Consider the following 21,375-nt stretch of genomic DNA (forward strand, 5'->3'; position numbering starts at 1 on the left):
ATGAGGCCATGAGAGCTAACACATTTGATATGACAGGGCCATCTCGTAAAGAGCACTTTTTCTTACCCAGTGTTGTTAGTACATGCAGACCCAGAGGAAGGTCCTAGGACTGAAAATCTACCTCTGTAAGCAGAGGGCAGGAAAAGACCAAAGAAAGAGGCTGACCATTCCAGTTTGGTAATTAGTAGAGTTTTTTAAGGGAAACTTGTGTACAAAGCATGTGCTGGCTGTCTGCAAGATGAAGTGGATTCTTGTACTGCTTGGCAAGTGCCAGAGAATTACATAGGGTGAAGTGGGGGATAGTCACATGAGTGCTATGGGACAGCACATGCTCGACCAGGTCAGGACAATGGCTTGTTCCAGGTCCCAGCATGTTGTAGGAGGCAAGGAGGGGTACTGGTTTATATCAGAGCAAACATTGATTATGAGCAGACAGTTTCCAATGGAGGTTTGAGAGAAGCAATCTCTCCTCCCCACCCCCCAACTCCCCTCATCTTGGTTCCAGCTCACAGGTCAGGCAGCAGGCCATGCCTTAGGACAGCCTCTCCTTCACACTCCACTCCTCGAAGCTGGCTCTTATAATCTCATGCACCCCTCTTCCACGATGTACCCTAAGTGGTCAACAGAGGTTTTAACATGGAAGTAGCTTGCTTGGTTGCCAATTTGGACACATTGGAGACATAGCCTACAGCCACAATATAGCCACATACAAGAAAAAAGGCAAATTAAAAGAAATACTCCAAGTGTTAGTAACAGTTTTTTCTACCATGCCCCCCAACATCCAAGCCAATGTGTTAATAGTCTCCTCAGCTTGTGGGTAGGTCACTCAAAGCGTTCACTTGGTTTTTAATGTGGGTAATAGTAAAGAGGAGAATTTGGCAGACTCATCTGGTATTAAAAATAAAATGCTGTAACTCCATGCCACAGGAATAGCAGAAGTGTAAGGTCAGAAAGACAAATATTTAGTTGGGACTTGAGTTGGGAGGTCGTCTTCTATAAGCATTATACTTTTAGCCTGAACTTAGATGTTAATGTGCCCCAGCCTTGGGAACTTGGCAAGGCTCTGTAAACTCTACATGTTGGCCAGGGGAGGTGGTGCTATCTGTCATGGGGAGGTGCTCTCTGATGTAAAGAGGTGAATAGGGGGGGATATACCAGACCAGGGCCCCTATTTTCTCCCGTTTTAATGGTGCATGGCTCAGTCCATATCTAGTGTGTCTCCACAGGTTCTGATTGCATTAGAATAACAGGATCCTGCCCGAGGTTGAGGGGTTTCTCCCCACCAGTGGGTGTGAAGGAACTGATCTATCTGGGTGGGACGTCCCACTACAAATTCCAGTAAGCGGTCCCCTTCCCAGGGACAATAGGGCTCAGTGTCCTTAGTATCATAGCTGTTGATCCATTTCAAGCATCGGGACTATTGCTACATCCTTTGTTTTTCATGCGTTTACTGTATTAGGTGTTTCAGCCTGAGTTCCTAATCTGGTATATAGGGCAATAGGCCCCACGGGTTGAGCATTTAAATGTGTTAACGCCTGGGAAGGTCCTTATCTTTGCCCACCCAGCCAAAGTAGGTTTTGTAATCACTAACTTTATCTGTTGTTTAAGAACACCATTTGTTTCATTCCACCTGCCTGGCTGCCTCTGGTTTTATGGGAGGTGTACTTTCCATTTAATATTTTGTTCTTGTACCCATTCCTGTACATCATGGCCTTTGAAATTTGACCCTATGTATTCGATGGGAGTGCCCATACATAGTGCTTAACTTTTCTAGTCCCTTTACAGTGGCAACTTGATTAGCTCGCTCACATGAGAGGGCCTGAGTTAAACCAGTCAGTGTGGACACACACCAGAGCATATTGGAGCCCTCACTCAAGGGGAGAGGGCCTGTGTAGTCAGTGTGCCAGTCCCTTATCCATTGAGGGCTTTAGTGGACGGCCCTAGATTCTTGTGGTTGTTGTCCAGGGTGTTGTTGGAAAAAACAGGGTAGGACACAACTGCATCAACCAGATCACTGTATTTTCTTGTTAATCCCCACCTGTGGGTATTTTTTCCATTGCTTTTCAGAGAGAGTAGAAGGGAAGGGGAGGGTTAAAGAGAGCGAGGGAGAGAGTGAAAGAGGGAGAAACATCGACACATCGACTGGTTTACCTCTCGCATGCACCCCAGTCGGAGGTGGGGAGCGAACCTGCAAGCCAGGTACATGCCCTTGACCAAAAATTGAACCCGAGACCCTTCAGTGTGTGGACTGATGCTCTGAACACTGAGCAAAACCAGCCAGGGCCAGATACTATATTTTAAAGGCAGCCTTGCCTCCTTAAATATGTGCCATGCTATTGAGTCACTGTAGTGCCCACTCCTCTGGTGTAACCAGTCCGCCATGTCAGCTGACAGGTCAGTTGCTAAAGTGCATATTTTTGCCAAGACTTGTGCTTCCTGGTTACCTGGGGGTGGAGATACCCTATGGGCAGGGACATGGAATACCAGTACAATGAGGTCTGCCTTGGGCTCTTGTAGGAGAGCCCAAATGTTTTTCCACATCTCTTGGCCCCCATAAAGGTTTATTTATAATCATCCACCCCTCCTTTTCCCATTGTCAGAGCCATAGATTCAGTCATTTTAAAACAGCTCAACTGTCAGTGCATAGGATTAGTGGCCAGGGCTCATGTGTGATCACTAACCGCACAGCTCTTTAGCCCACTTGGCTACTGTGGTTCGTTCCTGTTCCTATCCAGATAGTGTCAGTGGATGGTTGGATAACAACTGCCCTCCAAGTGGGTAGATTACCCTGGCTCGAGCATTTGGTGTACCAGGCTCCAGCTCAGATGTCCCCTGTTCCTGTTTGACAGGTTACAGGGCCAACATGGAAATGGGAGCAGGGCCTTTGGCAGGTCTGTGTATTCAATGGGCCTAATAGTGGTTGCATCTCTAAAGACAGGGAGCCATTGGACAATGGACTCTGCTGTGGGTCGTCACGCCATTTACTCAGTGCAGGAGTCTGGGCAAAGGCATTGTAAGTGGGGTATGAATGTTCACCAGTATCCCAGTACCTCTCACGGTTTTTGGTGTGGGGTAGGCTTGTACTTTATCTATGACGGCCTCAGGGACGGTGTGGATCTTACCCAACCATACAACTCCCAAGAACTCTAGAGCAGTGCCTGGACTTTGAATTTTCTGCGGATTCACTGCCCATCATCTCGTTGCAGGTGGTCCAGTAAAGCACACAGGATTTTCTGCAGCATCGGCAAATCTTAACAGATTAACATTTATGTCATCAATGTCACGGGCCCATTTCACTGGGGTTGGGAAAGAAGGCAGTGACAAACCATGGTCACCAGTCCATTGAATATGGTGGAGCTATGTAGAGAGCCTGGAGGAAGCACTGGGATAGTCCATGTTGACCCTCCCAGGAAAGGCAAATTGATCTTGGGACCCAGCAGCCAGGGGCATGCTAAAAAAGACATTGGCCAGCCCTCGCCGGTTTGGCTCATTGGCATGCGGACCAAAGGGTCCCAGATTCGATTCTGGTCAAGGGCACTTACCTTGGTTGCAGGCTCCTCCCCAGCCTGGGCCCTGGTCGGGGCTCGTGCAGGAGGCAACCAATCGATGTGTTTCTCTCACATTGATATTTCTCTCTGTCCTTCCCTCGCTCTTCCACTCTCCCTAAAAATCAATGGGAAAATATCCTTGGGCAAGGATTGAGAACAAAACAAAAAAAAGACATTGGTGAGGTCCAGTATAGCCTGTGTTTCTAGAACCCTAGCCAAATTATGTAATATAGTGGCAATATTAGGCACAGCCATATGAATAGGGGACACTACTTTATTTAGCTCTCCATAATCTGTCCATTCTTTAAGAGCCATCAGGCTTTTTACTGGCCACACTGGTCTGTTAAAGGGACCAGTAAACTAACCGGCTCCCAGTTGGCATTGCCTCTTGGTACTGATTTACTTGTACTTAAAGGCGAATTCCCTGACAGAGGTTTGTAAAGTCTGGCTTTGCAAGATGTTAATGCCCAGTATGTTTTTGGGATTGGGGAGATGAAGACCTCATACTTCTGGTGGTGGGAGCACCCAATTTACAGAACAAGGGGGACTTGCTGACCATTACAGTCTGGCCTCCATAGCTGCCTCTAGCACTGGGGAGCCAGACAGTTTCTGAAGATAACCATATATTAGGGCAGCAGTCGCCAACCGGTGGTCCGCGGACCACTGTGGTCCGTGAGGTCTGAAAGGTTGGCGACTGCTATATTAGGGCACATTCTGTGTGTCCACTGAAGCAATTACCCTCTTTATTTCTGGAGGACCAGTGGTGGTGAGTTCCACATGAGGCCTTTGATTGCCCCTATGACCCTCACCTGAGGATGATCTTGGCCTTCATTCTGTGTGAGGTGGGGACAGCACCCAGCATAGGATGAAATTCCAGAGGGCTTCCCTGAATCTGTTGATGTGTCCACTGGGAGAGCCGAGGGTATCAGGTGGAACTTGTTCTGGTTTTAAAGCTTTCCATCCTGCTAGAACTACATTAGGCCGACGATCCGTCTTTTATTTCGAAATGTCTATGGCAACCAGATCGTGCCATGTTGCTTTTGGGGTCTCCTCACAGGCCATTTCTTCTCTGCTGCCCTTACTCCCACCCTTTCTGTCCAAGTTCTGAGTCTTTCCCCAACTTGTAGCAGAGGTGCTTCTCCAACCTGCCTGCCAAACCCTCAAGTTAGCAAAGAACATAAATACGAATAGCCCGGCTGGCATGGCTCAGTAGTTGAGTGTTGACCTATGAACCAGGAGGTCACCTTTCGATTGCAGGTCAGGGCACATTCCCAGGTTGCGGGCTCAATCCCCAGTAGGGGGCATGCAGGAGGCAGCTGATCAATGATTCTCTCTCACTATTGATGTTTCTATCTCTCCTTCTCCCCTCCTCTCTGAAATCAATAAAAATATATATATTAAGAAAGAAGTACAAATAATTTAAGCTGAATGGTCTTCATTAAAAAAAAACACACCCTTATTGTGGTATTTTTTCAAACATATACAAAAGTAGAGAGAATAGTGTGATATGCATGCATGTACCCATTGTCCAGCTTCAGTAATCACCAGTGTAGGGCCAGCTTTATTTTATCCCCACTTGCCCGTCCTCAAACTAGATTGTTTTGAAGCAAGTCTCGGACATAATCATGTCAAGAAGCTGGATGATGTTAAAGATAAGATGAGCCGAGACCGGTTTGGCTCAGTGGATAGAGCGTCGGCCTGCGGACTGAGGGGTCCCGGGTTCGATTCCGGTCAAGGGCATGTGCGTTGGTTGTGCGCACACCCCCAGTGGGAGATGTGCAGGAGGCGGCTGGTCGATGTTTCTCTCTCATCGATGTTTCTGACTCTCTATCCCTCTCTCTTCCTCTCTGTAAAAAATCAATAAAAATATTTAAAAAAAATGTTAAAGATAAGATGAAAACACTCTTATTCTCTTTTAACCAAAAGAAAAGAAATTCAGTTATCCAAGGAAAATGTAAAGCTCGCAGAGCCTAGCCATGGCTCGTTCTCGATGCAAAGTATCGTGTAGCAGGCTTTGAGCAGTTGGTGACATTTATGAAAAGAAAATTCATTTTACTTTTTCACTTGTAATTCCTACATTACTACAACTGTGCATTTGAATGAAAATTATTACACTTCTCTCATTGGTTTTAGTCAAATACTTGGTTTTACAGTTTAAAATAAAATGGTAGCAAAATAGAAAAGGTAGTAAGTTCTTTATCTTTCATGGAAGGCAGTAGATAGATACTGTTTCAAGTTTTATAAATCAAGAAAGGTATGATTATTTAGTTTTAGACATAACCAACCATCAAAGAAAAGAAAAATGGTAAAAAATGGCTACCTATAAGAATTGGGTAGGGTTGATTGGGAAAGGAAATCACAAGTAATATATATATAAGTTATATATATTTATTTATTTAAACTTCACTATAATAGTAATAAAAGCAGATGTTAAAGGTCCTGGGTATGTCTTAATATGAATAACCACCAAGCCAAAAACTTGTTTTGGTGTATTTATCTCACATTATCCCACCAACATGGTATCCAAAGCAAGAACATTAAGTCTCGGAGGACCGCTTGTCTCTGAGCTGCTGTGACTGGAGCCTGTCTTGACTCGGTGGACAAACTCCTTAGGTTTCGGTGTAGTGCTCAAGTCCTTTATCTGTTCACTGAATGGGGAAAGACCTGGGAGGACATGACTCAAAGTCAGCAGTAAACCCCTGAGGGCCACCAGGAGCTGGCTCTGGGTGGATGTGGGACTGATGCCGAAGCACGGACGGACCTCCTGCCAGAGCCTCGGCTGCTGTCTGTCCCTTGTGCTGTTTGTGATGCGATTCCCAAGTCCGGCCGGCATGCATGGATAATCCAGCAGTAAAAGACTTTTTTTTATAACCGTGTATATAGTGAATACCTAAGGAAACTCTTTTTTCTGGTATAAATTGGCAACTTTTGTTCCTTTTCTGCTGAATGAAGTAATGAGTTGACTAGTTTTTGTTGAGAGTAAGCTGTAGGTGAACTGTAGGTGAGCCCTAGGAGCACAATCTAATATTTTATATGTTACACTATTAGGCCTGGAAAATCCCCAGAGAGGAGTCATGTCTCTTCAGAGCCCTACGAACCCATCTCCCCGCCCCAGGTTCCAGTTGTGCATGAGAAGCAGGACAGCATGCTGCTACTGTCTCAGCGAGGAGCGGAGCCCGCAGAGCAGAGGTGAGCAGCAGGCACTTCCTCACTGGCAGCGCCCATTCATGAATGTGTCTGTGGGTGTTCAGTGCCTTTCCATCTTCCTTAAAGTCAGTGCCTTCTCTTTGGGGTTGTATGTCAGGAGAAGACCTAATACTAATAGATTTTAATGAAAGAATTGTTATACTTACGTAAGTTATAGAAAAAAAATTGTTCATTATTCTTCTTAAAATTAAGTCCTTTTGGATCTTTCTTTTAAACCGTGATGTCTGTGTGGTCACCTACTGAATTTAACCACCATTTGAGTGCTTACCATGTACAAGCCTTGCAGACTGCATATGGAGGGAAGTTAAGGATGAGCACCTGTGCCAGACTGCTTTCCATTATTTTTTCTTAGCTACTTCTGACCGTAACTCAGCCCTGTGGATTACTGGAACTCCCATTTGGATTAGACATCTTTGATTTGGTGCCTCTCCAGTCCACTTCTGCAGAGTGATTTGTCTAAAACTCACAGAGGCAGCCCACTCAGTGGTTGAGCGTTGACCTATGAACCAGAAGGTCATGGTTCGATTCCTGGTTGCTAGTTCGATCCCTGGTGCGGGGGGCGGGAGGGGGAGGGGCGGTAGGAGGCAGCCACTCAATGATTCTCTCTCTTCATTGATGTTTCTCTCTCTCACTCTCCCTTCCTCTCTGAAATCAATAAAAATATGTTTTTTAAAAATAAAACTCGGAGGCAAGCACTAATTCATTAGCATGGCCTTTGGGTTCCTTTATGATCAGGCTTTTACTACTCATCTCATTTCCTGCCACGTCACCCTGTGACACCTTCCACTGGGGCCCTTAGAGGGTGAATACATGATCTGCCCACTGTCAAATCAAGGAAGAGGGGGAGCCTGGTTTAAACCAAGGTCTTCTCACTCCAGACTGTTAGTGCATTTCTTTCAGTGTGTTGTAAGTTATTTACTTACAATACACTAGAGGCCCAGTGCACGAATGGGGGGGCGGGGTATTCCTCAGCCTGGCCTGCACCCTCTCGCAGTCCAGGACCCCTCCCCCAGAAGCTGGGTTCACAGCTGGCAAGCGCACTGACCACTAGTGGGCAGCTCCTGCATTGAGCATTTGCCCCCTGGTGGTCAGTGCACGTCATAGCAACTGGTCATTCCGCCATTTGGTCAATTTGCATATTAGGGTTTTATTATATAGGATATTCATAGGCAAACAAACAGATGTTGGTACTTTTCAATGAGAGGAAGAAAATTCATTTTTGAAGAGGGAATGATTTTAGATGAAATTATGTATTCTCCTAAGTTTATGTATTTTTTTTAGGACATTTCATTTTTCTATCACTTCATTCATCTTTCTTGGCAAATAGTAGCTTCAGACATGTTCTCATGTTTGGATAATGAAAGAACCCCATGACCAGACTATTATCTCCAGCTCTGGTTCCAGTTAGATCCTGGTATCTTGAGCTGTTAGAAGACACTTGTCTTTAAATGTTTGTGTAGGAAGCTTCCAGTGAAATATGAAACCCTTTACAGGAAGCAGCCCATCCGGTAGGAGGCTCTGAAATGATCGCAGCAATTTCTACAGGTAGTTACTCTGTTCAGGTCCAATGTTGATTGCTCAGGTCTGAACTCTTACTATTTTATAGGCAAGTGTGCTACTCATTATCATTTTATTGTACTTTAGAGTAATTCTGCTAGTAAAATAGTTTACAGTTCATGTGGTACCTAAACATGTCAGTGTTTGTGCTGTTATGCATACAGCGTCGTGAGCTGGTTCTTCGTTTTTCTGTTAATGTTTGCTGCTTATTCATTCTTTGTTAAGAATCCTTGTTTTGGATGATCTCCATTCCAGTCCTCATTTTATGATTTCATCTTTGTGTCCTCAAATCTGATGTACTAACTGGCTTGTGGTCACATGTTGCTCGTTAGGGTTGTAACCAACCACACACCAAACAGGGAGGTAGTAGTTTTCCCAAATACGCTGACTGTTGTTATCATTGATAGGAAAGTCCCCCAGGTTAGGAGTTCATGATAATAATAGACAACTGTGTTCCCAACAGGAATGATTCCCGCTCACCCGGGAGTATAAGCTACTTGCCTTCATTCTTCACCAAGCTTGAAAACACGTCACCCATGGTTAAATCAAAGAAGCAGGAGATTTTTCGTAAGTTGAACTCCTCTGGTGGAGGTGACTCTGATATGGGTAAGTGGGATTTCTTTCATAAACCCCCAATAAAGCACGCATTGATAATGATATCTCCAATGTTGCCTCTTGTGTAATTCTTGTGTTTAGGCTCTTATAGGCATGTATCTAAAGTTCCTTCTCAAATGTCTGCCAGTGAATGAAGATTTTTCTATTAGGGAGCAAGAACTTACTGCATTCTGAAGCTACCCATTTTCTCTTTTAATAAGTGCTGATTCTAGGAAACTTTTTTCTGATTTGGGGCTGGGTTAGCATTCCATAGTTTCTTGCCCACTGGTCTCTACCTGACCTCTCTTCAGCTACTTGAAGACAGGTCATGTCCTTTGAGTATTCTCATCGCTGTCAATATCCACAGTGGTTCCTCACACGGCCCATCTCAGTGGCTCTCCACTGAGACGTTTTCTCTCGCTTAGCCTTTCAGTAGGTTCTCGGAGAGTCCTCATTATTAAGAGTCTAAGATTGTATTAGGGTTTTTAGCAACCTGTGTACTGTGAAGTTATAGCGCACTTAGTATCGATATAAATATCAAGGTCCCTTGATGTGCTGCTCTTGGTTCATACCTGCCCCTTGCTGTCCTTGTGCAGTTAACTGGCTCCAAGTACAGGGTGATGCAATCTGTGCTTTCTTCATTCTGGCTTTTTCTGGACCTCAATCCAGTCATTCAGCATCCATCTGCAGATCTGATAAACCCACCAGCTAGGAATACAATCACATCAATAATAATGGTAGAAAGTTATAGCTATAGCACTTACTATGCTCTTGACACTGCGCTAAGCATGTATGTACCTGTGTATGTTGTATGTATGTATACATACTAACTTAATCCTCTCAACAACCTTACATGCTACTACATATTATCTCCACTTTGTAGTTGAGAAAACTGGGACTCAGAGGTTTATTAACTGGTGCAAGTTACATAATCAGTAAGGAAGGAATGGGGCTGTGGGTCCCACTTAGTTCTGTACTTATAGCATCACTAGAGGCCCAGCACATGAAATTCGTACACGGGTACAGTCCCTAGGCCTGCAAGCCCCCCCCTACGCCCCGCCCCCCACCACCCACCCCTGGTTTCCTGTTCACCATCAGGCAATCAGAGCCTGCTGGCCAGGGGAGGGACCGAGAGGTTGGCCGTTCCCACCTGCTCGCCGGCCCCGCCCCTGCCCCAAGTCACCCTCTGTGTGTGGTGTGACCAGCAGGGTGGGGGCCTTGGCCTGGCACCACCCACATCCCCCGCCACCCACCCCTGGTTCCTCATTTGCCATCGGGTGATCGGAGCCTGACGGCCAGGGAAAGGGACTGAGAGGTGGTCAGTGTGCCTCATAGTGACTGGTCAAGTGGTCGTTCTGCCGCTAGGGTCATTTTGCATATTACCCTTTTATTATATAGGATTATTATATAGGATTACCGAGATCATTGGCAAACATCCACTAGGATACAGCTCTGGCACCCAAACCTTTCCTCTGGGTTGATAAGCATCATTAATCAGGACCGTCCTCACACTGTGTTGTTTGGCACACTCCCTTATACTATCGCTCAGTCTTACTTATCCACTTTTCCTCAAGTATATCCAGTGACATAGAAACTTTGTCGAATGTCTTGCAGAACTCTGTGTATACCACAGTCTCCTTTTTTTCTGTGATCTAGGATCTAGTCTCCTGACTCTTAAAAGAAACTGTGGGTATGAACAGTAAACTGCCAGGTGGATGTGTGTTTGCATCTGTGACAGTTGGTGACTAGTAAAGGCTGAATGTCCAAGGGGAAAAGGATGAGCTCATTGCCACTTATTATTTGTGAACTTACCCTGGCTCTTAATTAGCAGATTATCTTAAGTGGCAAAAAATCATCTAAAAGATCAATATTTTTAGAATGTTGACCAGGATTGCTACCAGCTTACAGGTATCTTTTTTCCTTTTTAAAAAATAGTATAATTACATTAATCTGTCTTCAAGCTTTAGTCATTTCATCTGTTATTTTCAGCTCCTCAAATGTCACCAGCAAAAATATGGTGCCCTTGTTTTCTGACTCTCAGAACCCAGCCATGAGTCTGTTGGAGCGTGGAGACATACGGGCTTAGCGCAGCCAAGCATTGTTTCATGTGTGTATGGTTTGCACTCATCCTCTCCAGTCTTTGTGTTGTGTTTCAGTGGGAAAGGAATGCTCGACAGGAAAATGCCCCATATGAATTAAAGAAGTCCACTTTATAGTTTTCTTCCCTTAAGTTTTCCACTGTCCTTAGGAGTAGCTCTCTCATTCATTAATTTAACTACTTATTGAGCTACTACGTTGAGTGCTTTTGAAATGACAGATGGTCTCCACTTTCTGAAAATGTATAATGAAACAAGTATGGAAGATAAAACGTATTAATGTGTTAAGGCCACAGAACTAACAAAATTGCTTAAGTATGGGTTATTTTTGTTTTATTGCAAGAACTCAGTTTGATTGTGGAACGGGACAATTAAGGAATTATATTAAGCAGCGATTTTCAGCTTTTTTGATCTCATGACACACATAAACTAATTAAAATTCTACGGCACACCAAAAAATACTTTTTGCCAATCTGACAAAAAAAAAATAGGTATGATTTTGATTCATTCCTACCAAACAGCTATTGTTGTGTTGGCTGTCGTCATTTTTTATTTGACAATGTAAGGGAAAAGAAGTCAGTGCCCTGACTAATAGTCAGGTGTTGCATGTTTTAGAAAGTCCCGCAGTGGCACACCAGTTGAAAATCGCTGGTACTGAGGAGCCAGGAGCCTCATGGGACTCCAAGGCACATTCAGTTCTGACCAAGAAGTATCACTGAGAAAGATCAGCAGTTTTAAGTTGGAGGTCCAAACTTTCATATCGTATCCATCACAACTTCCTGGTTGCTCCTTCACTATGTGAATAACAGGAGCCTAGGAAGGAAATTGGTGCTTTTACTAAGCTACCCACGTGATTCTCACTGAACTGGAAGCTCAGTAGGTAAAAGAAGTGCCTTTTATGTCCAGTATCCTACAGTATTGCCACTGGCTACAGGACATGAAATTGTTTTCACCTGACCATTTTTGATCAATAAGGTGATTTTTTAATGATTCAATCAAATAATTGCTCAGTAAATGCTTGTAAAATGAATGAATGAGTCCTGTTTCACAAACTTTTGTGAAACTACAAAGCTGTATTTATTATCACTTTGTTATTTCAGGTTGAGTGTTTACCTGGCTCATTAGTAAATTGACTGTCCTCAGTTATTGTTTTATAGTTCTTTCTGAAGATAGGTCTCCCCTCTTGCCAGTTTAAAGCTCTCTGATGACGAGTTTATTTCTAGGCACATGCACCCTTCCTCCCCGCATCTTCACAGATAGGTTTCATCTCTTGGAAAGAATCCATCCTCCTAAGGTCTCATCCAGAATCTTCTCCGGGACACCATTTGTTTAGCCACCCACTTCTTACATTCTTCTTTCTTTTTCCAGTTGTTTACATGAAGTTGGGGGACATGATGAAAAACACCATTTATGTTACCAAATTCCTTGTTTCTGGCACAGTGCTTTTTATAGGTAGTTCCCAGGTTGTCCCAGCTGTTGTCATTCAAACTATACAAATTAGAGATTGTAGTTAGCAGGAATGAAAAGAATCACCAGGCAGAATGTGTGTCTGATCCTGGTAATTGACAAAGTTTCCAGTTAACCATGGTAGGGAAACACAGCGTCCTTTTCATACTACTCATTAAGCTGCCTTTGCCCGGATCTCATCTCAGGCTGCCTCAAGCTTGTTGACATCCATCTGCAAGAGTCGTCTAAGCCACACTTCCTTCTCCAGCAAGCCTGGACTCCGATTCTGATAGCGCCTCTCCTGCTGGTGTTTCTCCAGCAGTGCAGTCTCTTTCCTTCTGCTGTGTTGTATTGGTCCTGTTTGATTTTCCTACCTCACCCCAAATTTTCCTGATTTCCTTTCTTTAAAAAGATTATTTCTTTCACTTTATATTAATGGGTGAAAAATAAAGTTGAGATCATGGAAAAGAAAACAGTCAATTTTATTGTGGGATTTTTTTTGAGACTATCATTTTTTGATGTACATGATTATCATATTTCAATTAACTTGAATGTTTATTTAAATACAGCAGCTGCTCAGCCAGGAACTGAGATCTTTAACCTGCCAGCAGTCACTACCTCAGGTAAGATTATTTGCAATGAAATTGGTATGATAGCAGTCAATCCAACAAATATGTATGGAGTACGGACTGCATCCTAGGGGACTACTTCACTAACAAAAATGATTAACCGCTCGTAATTTAATCAAGGAGATAGCAATAAACAGTGAATTGAGATTCAATAAATACATGTTGAAAAGATAAGTGAACAAAGAGAAAACGATTAAAGAACAGCATAGAACCTAGGAAACGAAAGAGAAGAAAACTGTCTTAGTAACTTAAGCACAAGTGGGTGACAGTCATTTAGCCAAGAAAAACACATTTCCTTGAGTTATTGGTGGATTTAGATGGTCTTTGTGTGGGCTCTTAGTGGTGTACTCAGTGAACTGAAGGACTGTGTGTAATCTGTTCATTTCTGTTTCCCGATGGATCTCAGAAATAAGCAGAATGTTGTGTGTGTCTCTTTCAGGCTCAATTAGCTCTAGGGGTCATTCTTTCGCTGATCCTGCCAGTAATCTTGGTCTAGAAGATATTATCAGGAAGGCTCTCATGGGAAGCTTTGATGACAAGGTTGAGGACCATGGTGTTGTCATGTCCCAGCCTGTGGGAGTGGTGCCCGGTGGTGCCAGCACCTCAGTTGTGACCAGTGGAGAGATGCGGAGAGAAGAAGGGGACCCATCGCCTCATTCAGGTAAGGTTTGCATTTTAGTGCCCTTCTCTTTCTTTCCCAAGGAAAAGCCAATTTATTCCCCAAGTTCTGATGCATCACTAAGAGATTTCATTTACATGTGCAGAATAACCTCTGAGGGTTTTAGTTACTTAAAATAATTTTTTATCCTGCTCAGACATTTTAGTCACATGAACAAAAATAAAGACAAAATTTTTCCCAGAGTGTCACCCTCCAGCATAGCTGTTTTTATTTTTGTTTGCATCTAGTCCTTATCTGTGTGCATACATTATAGTTATAACACAAGTGCAATTTCATATTCTGCTTTTGAACAAAAGTGACTTACTATTGTAATAAAAATGATAGTTTATCATAAAAGAATTTTATACCATAGAAAAAAGTAAGAAGGAAAAAAAACCTTTAGAGATCACATTACCCAGAAAGCTAGTGTTCTTTGAGGAATGAGCATCATTGCGGACATGTCACTGGATGGACACACATAAAAGGGAAAATAATGAAATCATCGTGTACATCCTATTAAAGCAAGCACACACAAACGAGTGACACTCAGCTTTTAATGTTTATTTGTACCTTTTTTAAAATATATTTTTATTTCAGAGAGGAAGGGAGAGGGAGAGAGAGAAACATCAATGATGAGAGAGAATCATTGACCGGCTGCCTCTGGGCATGCGCCCTGACCGGGAATTAAACCATGATCTCCTGGTTCATAGGTCAACAGTCAACCACTGAGCCACACCGACTGAGCCGTAACTTTTTTTCTTAATCTTTTGAGAATTTCTCTTATTCTTAAAAAATTACCTGAAGGTCAGCATTATTTCAGGTTTAGTTCAGGTTTATTTTTCTGTTATTGTCAAGGAAAAGATCTTACTAAGGTTAAGAAAAAGATTAGAGATTAGAGGTTTTTATTGTTTTTACCTAAGTATATTAATTTTAGGACAATGGGGGTTCACTTCCTGCTCTGAAAGATGAGCTTTGTCTTCCCCTTCCTGCTCTTACCTTTGATTTTCATTCATTCAGTGTGTATTTTAAGGTTATAACATTGGTGACTATTACACAATTATAATTACCCTGGTTGTATCATCCATTTTTAAGGCATTTCTTTAGGTGAGGTTTTCACACTCCATTTTCTCAAAGAGGATGCTATCATCCAAGAAATTCCATGCTAGAGAATATCTTTTTGTTGCCTTTATCTTTGAAATGACAGCTTGGCAGGTTATAATACTCTTTTTAAAAAAATATATATTTTATTGATTTTTTTTTACAGAGAGGAAGGGAGAGGGATAGAGAGTTAGAAACATCGATCAGCTGCCTCCTGCACACTCCCTACTGGGGTTGTGCCCGCAACCAAGGTACATGCCCTTGACCAGAATCGAACCCAGGAACCTTGAGTCCGCAGGCCGACGCTCTATCCACTGAGCCAAACCGGTTAGGGCAGGTTATAATATTCTCAACACATACTTTTCTCCAAACATCCTATAGACTTATTTTTTTCTGACATTCATTGTTATATAAGAAATAAGGCCAGATGTGCCCCCCAACCTTGGCCCTCTTTAGCAGGTGACAATTTTTCTGCCTGAAGAGTCCTTTTTTTCCTCAGTTTCAATTAACTATCAGCATGTGTTAGTATTCATCATTTTGTATTAGATTTTCCTGACCACAGGAGGGGCGTTGCATTTTCAGGTAGATTTTTATACTCAGAGGAATGTTCATTTAAGTGGTCCGCTGAGTTATTTTCTCTCTGTTAGGCTTTCCATTCCAGAAACATGATGATCTTCTTGCTGGATAGTCTTGTCTTCCATATCTGTTACCTTCTAATTACTTTAATCATCTTGATCTCTTGCTGTTGCTTTTCCTGTATCTCTGAAAAATTTTTCCTTTGTGTTAATAATTCCCTTTTTGTTATGTCTCTTATCATCTTGGGTATTTTGTTTCCTGCCTTTTCACCTCATTCTTGGATTATCTCTTCTCTGAGCTTCTTTTGTAAACTGGCTTCGTGTATTTTGAAGTTTATCTTCAGTGTACGAAGCACCTTCTCCCCCTTGTTCTATTATATATTCTCTTATCATCAAGGACTTGCATTTCTTTCCAGATAGTTGGAGGCATAGGAGTTGCTTTGTACCCACTTTTTTTCTGTACCCTGAAGGGCATGGGGCAGGATGAAGTGGTTCTGCTGGGCGAGGAAGATGCTGACAACCTAGTCCTAGGCTCTGATCTCTTCTGAGCTCTTTTAATGTTTTATGTTGGAGCCCAGCTGGGGCTTCCCACTCCTGGGAATTTCTGCTGAGGTCCAGTGGTGCCCTGGAGGGGTTCCGTTCTGCGTTTTTGTCCCTTTGACACGTCTCCTTGGGTGGTGTAATAGCTCTTCTGCATGCTTCTGAGTTGGTGGGGGAGGGGTAGTGAGGATTTAAGAGTTGTGTCAACCTGCTTTGATTTCCTAAGCCGTTTCTGTGCTCCAGGCCAGGAAAGAAATGATGTTCCACAAGTTTTAGTTCTTCGTTACATGTTTTTAAGTTTATGGCATAAGGACATACCCCTTTTTTGTTTTAGTTGCCATAAGTATATTCTGGCTTTCTTTTAAATATTTTTACCATTGGATACTACAATCTGGGATCTTCATGCTACCACTCAACTTTTCACTTAGCATTATATAGCCATCAGCATTTTGGCAGGATTAGTTTGGTTTTTTGTTGTTGTTTTTAGCATTTAATCCTTCCCTGGGGATATGTTTTTATTGAATTTTCAGAGAGAGGAAGGGAGATTGCAGGAGGGGGGCATGGATCGCTTGCCTCTGACATGCACCCCAGTCAGGGATCGACCCCAAAACATGAGCATGCCCCCATCAGACATCGAACCTGCGACCTTTGGTGCACAGGACACCTCTCCAGCCAGCCAAGCACACGGCCAGGGCTTGGTAGGTTTGAAGTTGAGAACATAATTACTATAATCACCAATTAATTTATTTCACCCTTAGGAGGAGTTTGCAAACCAAAGCTGATCAGCAAGTCAAACAGCAGGAAGTCCAAATCTCCTGTCCCTGGGCAAAGCTACTTAGGAGCTGAGCGGCCCTCTTCAGTCTCCTCGGTGCATTCAGAGGGGGAGTACCACCGGCAGACGCCAGGGTGGGCCTGGGAGGACAGGCCCTCTTCTACAGGTGAGGGGCTGCCTGCTAGAAGATGAGTCTTAAAGTCCTTATAGTAATGCCTTGGTTAGTATTTCTAAAATAAGAAACTTTGCTTGTAAAACTATATTTCCATTACTGTGTCATCAATAGGCTCTCTTTCCAGAATAGAAATTGAATACATGTAGCCTTAAAAATGTCAGTAACACAGGGTCTGATTACCATGAACAGAGGAAGAGCTATGCGGAAATTTCTCATCCATCCGCCCTTCTATGTTATGTTGGCATTTGCAAAGCAAGTGTGTCTGTGGTTTCAGTTCTGCATGAATTAACTCTACCTAAATGTGAAGTGCCACTCCCCCGGCAGCCTCACCTGCAGCCTTTCCCCGACATCCCTCCAGGGTTCTTAGGGAACACTAGGGTATCCAAGTCAGAGATGGAAAGAGCAGTTTAAAAAGACACTCGCCCGCCCTAACCGGTTTGGCTCAGTGGATAGAGCATTGGCCTGCAGACTGAAGGGTCCCAGGTTCAATTCCAGTCAAGGGCATGTACCTTGGTTGCGGGCACGTCCCCAGTGGGGAGTGTGCAGGAGGCAGCTGATTGATGTTTCTCTCTCATCGATGTTTCTAACTCTCTATCCCTCTCCCTTCTCTGTAATAAAAAAAATCAATAAAAATACATATTTAAAAAATAAAAATAAAAAGCCACTCGCCCTCCTTTAGGTGCACTGTGTCCCTACAGACAGATGAAAACAGTTCTCTAGCATTTGTGCCCGTTTGAAAGCTGCTTTTTTAAAAAGACTTAATAATGGTGTCTTTTAGAAAACAGACTTACCCTTTTTTAAAAACAAAACTGGGATGTTTGCTATGGATTAAGTTTCAGAGAATTATAAGCCACCCTTTCCTTAGGTGTTAATGTACAGATGTCAGTGGGAAACTCTGAAAGGTGCCCTCCCCTGAGGACATGTACATTGTGCCCTCCCCTGTGAACCAAGCAACTCCTCACCAGATTCCTAAAATTCTCACACCAGACGTGAAGTCCTTATGTACTAGTTTGAAGACTTGCCTCCTTATGTACTAGTTTGAAGACTTGCCTAGATCAGTGATTGTCCTCAAATCTCTCTTAGGGAAGGAATTATTAAACCATTCATGAAATTACTTAATAAAATGGTATGCTTTCTGTTAGAGGTTCTTAATCTGTAGGAGACTTTCTGGGGACAATAAGATAATTTAGAAACTGACAAAAGGTAGCAGTGCTATCATTAGATTTGTGTATCCCTCTTCTAAATCTTGTACATTCATAAATCTGCCCAGTGTGATCCAGCAGATGACACTCATCGTGCTGCCCGTGACCTAGCAAATTCCTGGGTACTTCTCCCCTCCTCCTGTGGGAACTGTGTCCCTGACTGTAAGAGTCAGGAAGTTCTGGGAGTAACCAGACTCCTTTGGTTAGAGCTTCGTTTCGTATCCAGAAGTTCTGTTTATATTCTCTGGAAACACCTAGTTCTAGACTTAAAATCCAGGCCTGAGCTTTCATTTCTGGACTCAGCAACCCTCACCTCACGTGTGTATTCATGTTTGACCTTTCTAGACTGCTGCATTATCACTGGCTACAGTCCAGTGGGGAAGCTTGGCCCTCTGTGTGGTTTCCTTTTGCTTAGTTTTACAAGATCATTTTAGTATAATCCTGGCCGCCTCCATCATGTGAAAACAGTGACTATGCTCATGACAGTGAACACCTAATTTTTCTTTTGCCAGGCTCAACTCAGTTTCCTTATAACCCTCTGACTATGCGGATGCTCAGCAGCACGCCACCAACCCCGATCGCATGCGCCGCCGCCTCTGTGAACCAAGCAACTCCTCACCAGCAGAATAGGATCTGGGAGCGAGAGCCGGCCCCGCTGCTCTCAGCGCAGTATGAGACGCTGTCGGACAGTGATGACTGAGCTGCACAGAAGAGGGATCTGGGTGGGACCATGCGTGGAGGAGGGATCTCTAGTTTTTGGTGGTTTTATTTTTAACTGCAGGTAAAAACCTGCCTTCCCATGACTTATGCTCAGAGACTTTTCAGGAGAGCCTGGACCACGGATGAGGAAGAAATGATGGAACTGCAGAGTCAAATGGGGGAGAACTGCCTTTGATACGAGCAGTTCGGTGGATTATAATAATAGTGGAAGGTTGGAATGTAGAATTTTTTAAAAGTGGACAATTCTTATTCTTACATCTGTAAAGAAAACCATAATGTCTTTAAATCACTCTTCTGTAAATAGATGATCTTTTTGCAGTGTTGCCCTTTACTGTAGTACCTGGTGGACTTGTGTTGAACTCAGAGCATCAACTTCGGGGGTGACTTTTTAAAACCTTCTCGTCTATCTTTTTAACCCTGGCCTTCTAAACAACCTCATACAGCCCAGCGTGTAATGTTGGCTGTCACGGGCATTGTACTTTTATCCTATTGTTTCCTCTAAATTCAGGTTCCAGGTGATATTTAAAATCTTGTGGAAATGTTTAGATTTTTAACACAGACCCTGTTGTGAAATCTGTATATTAATGTGTTAAGGTCAAGATAGAAGAAACAAAATTCTGCCATACTGTAAATTTCCAGGCAGGCTTAGAAATTTTTTAATTAGGAGCACTGAAGCAATATTACTGCATGGGTATGTTCCAGTTGTTTTTAACATTTCAAAGGCTTTTTTGCGGCGCGCCTCGCTGTTGTGCGCACCGGGCATCTAACTGCCCCGAGTGTTCTTTTCTGCTGCACTGGATGCAGCACCAGAGCTTTCCTTCCGAAATAAATTTGACTGCCCTGTCCATAGGCACAGTAGGTTGTGATTTAAGGCTCTTGCTCTCTCAGGACTCAAAGGAAACACTTATAATTGTACTGAGTTCGATGTATATTACCGGCTGAGTTAGAAGATAGGATTTGTGTAGCACCTTGGGCTTCTAGATTGCTTTGTGCTGCATGTACTGACCTTAGCGGTGAACACACGGTCCTTCCCTTCTCTCTGCGCTAGTGCTTCCTCCCACTTGATTCCCTGTGGGCAAGGGTTTGTCGTTGAATGTTCTCACGTCTCTGAATCTCAAGGAGCAAATAACCTAAGACTGAATTTTAAACTGATTATGGTACTGAAGGGTCAGTTTTTCCTTCATTAATAATTGTTTTTTGAATTTTTAAGATTTTTTCATACAACTTAGGCATAGTTATTGCATCATCCTTCTGCCGCATTTAGATGCTGAGCAGCTTGGGGAGATGCCACTATTACAAAGGGGAGTAGTCTCAGGATGGTAGAAATCTGCACTTCACAGACTTTTAAGTAGACCTCAACTTTTTACAAAAGTACTGAAGCCTCTAAGGAAAGCAGATCTGATAACCACTGACGACCTTCTTTGTAATGAAGCGTTTCATGTGTGATCAAGGCCTTCACATCACCCTTAGCACTGCTGTCCAACCCTATTTATAGATAAGGACACATGTTCCTACCTAGCCCGTATAGTTAAATAGGCAACAAAGACAGGCCATGAACTCCTGTTTGTCTGAAGTGAAAGCCTTCACTCCTGTTGCTATCCCACTCTCGTATACCTGAGGTCCTCAAAATAAACCTTAGGTCAGGTTTAGTGATCAGATTTCTACTATGTGGAAAGTTGGTTTCACTTTATTATAAATATATCCTACACAATTTAATGTGAATGAGAAAATAACTGAATGTTCTACTTAACAGTGTTCTGTTTTTTTGGTTTTTTAGGTACTGTCATTAATAATTTACATTGTCAACTGACCCAAACGAGATTATGATGGTATTTCCCTATGACCTTGAAGGTCTTAAGCTATTCCAAGTCAGAATAGTTTCTGAGAATACATCAGAGCCTAACTTGTCATTTTGCAGCCCCACCTAACCCCCGCAGTGAGCAGCTACTATCCCTCACCCCATCCTTGTCACAGTGCATGTGTTTCCTTCATCTGCCTTCACCCAGAGGAGATTTCCGAATTCTCACATGCCTTACCTAAGGAGCAAATCTGGAGGCTAGAGTCCGCCTCAGCATGACTGGAGGTGGCCAGCACAGCACTGAGTGACCGATGACTTGAAGTTGGCTGTAAACCAGGTGTAACGCTCCCTGCAGGCTGAGATCTCAGTGTTCTGAAGTATTTTTTGCCAATCTGACAAAGTAATAGGTATAATTTTGATTCATTCACACTGGACGGCTACTGTTGTGTTGGCTGTTGTAACTTTTTTTATTTAACAACCTAAGGGAAAAGAGGTCAGTGCCCCTGACTAGTCGGGTACCGCATATTTTAAAAATTCTTGCAACAAACAGGCTGAAAATCGCTCATTTAAGCCATTGATTTGGGTGCCACTGATACTGGGAAATTTCCTACAACAAAAAGGGATTCAGAGCTTGATTAAGTCAAAGGTCTACTTTTTCTGATGTCGCATGATTTTGCAGCACCAGATTTTCCTAATACCCTCCATGAAAGTATTCTGACAGCCCAACTTCCAGAGCATGTTTGTAACGGGAGGTTTCATA

General features: G+C 43.1%; 2 protein-coding genes across 16 annotated transcripts in view; one reads left to right on the top strand and one right to left on the bottom strand.

The window, feature by feature from the left end:
* Positions 1-19,670, top strand: part of NCOR1 (nuclear receptor corepressor 1) — a 238,392-nt gene extending 218,722 nt beyond the window's left edge. For 11 of the 15 annotated variants that reach the window (XM_023764861.1, XM_023764870.1, XM_023764864.1 and 8 more), the window contains 6 exons: positions 6,597-6,737; positions 8,776-8,918; positions 13,018-13,071; positions 13,517-13,738; positions 16,707-16,886; positions 18,610-19,670. In XM_023764861.1, the coding sequence (XP_023620629.1) occupies positions 6,597-6,737; positions 8,776-8,918; positions 13,018-13,071; positions 13,517-13,738; positions 16,707-16,886; positions 18,610-18,797 (928 nt within the window). In that variant the 3' untranslated portion in view covers positions 18,798-19,670. The remainder of the gene's footprint in view (positions 1-6,596; positions 6,738-8,775; positions 8,919-13,017; positions 13,072-13,516; positions 13,739-16,706; positions 16,887-18,609) is intronic. The other 4 variants (XM_023764865.1, XM_023764867.1, XM_023764866.1 and 1 more) reach the window with 4 other exon arrangements.
* Positions 19,671-20,777: 1,107 nt separating this feature from the next.
* Positions 20,778-21,375, bottom strand: part of TTC19 (tetratricopeptide repeat domain 19) — a 29,539-nt gene continuing 28,941 nt past the window's right edge. Inside the window, exon 10 of the mRNA XM_023764881.1 lies at positions 20,778-21,222. The gene's annotated coding sequence lies outside the window, so the exon portion shown is untranslated. The remainder of the gene's footprint in view (positions 21,223-21,375) is intronic.

This window comes from Myotis lucifugus, unplaced genomic scaffold (genome assembly GCF_000147115.1).
Source record: "Myotis lucifugus unplaced genomic scaffold, Myoluc2.0 scaffold_355, whole genome shotgun sequence".
In the NCBI taxonomy this organism is placed as follows: domain Eukaryota; kingdom Metazoa; phylum Chordata; class Mammalia; order Chiroptera; family Vespertilionidae; genus Myotis; species Myotis lucifugus.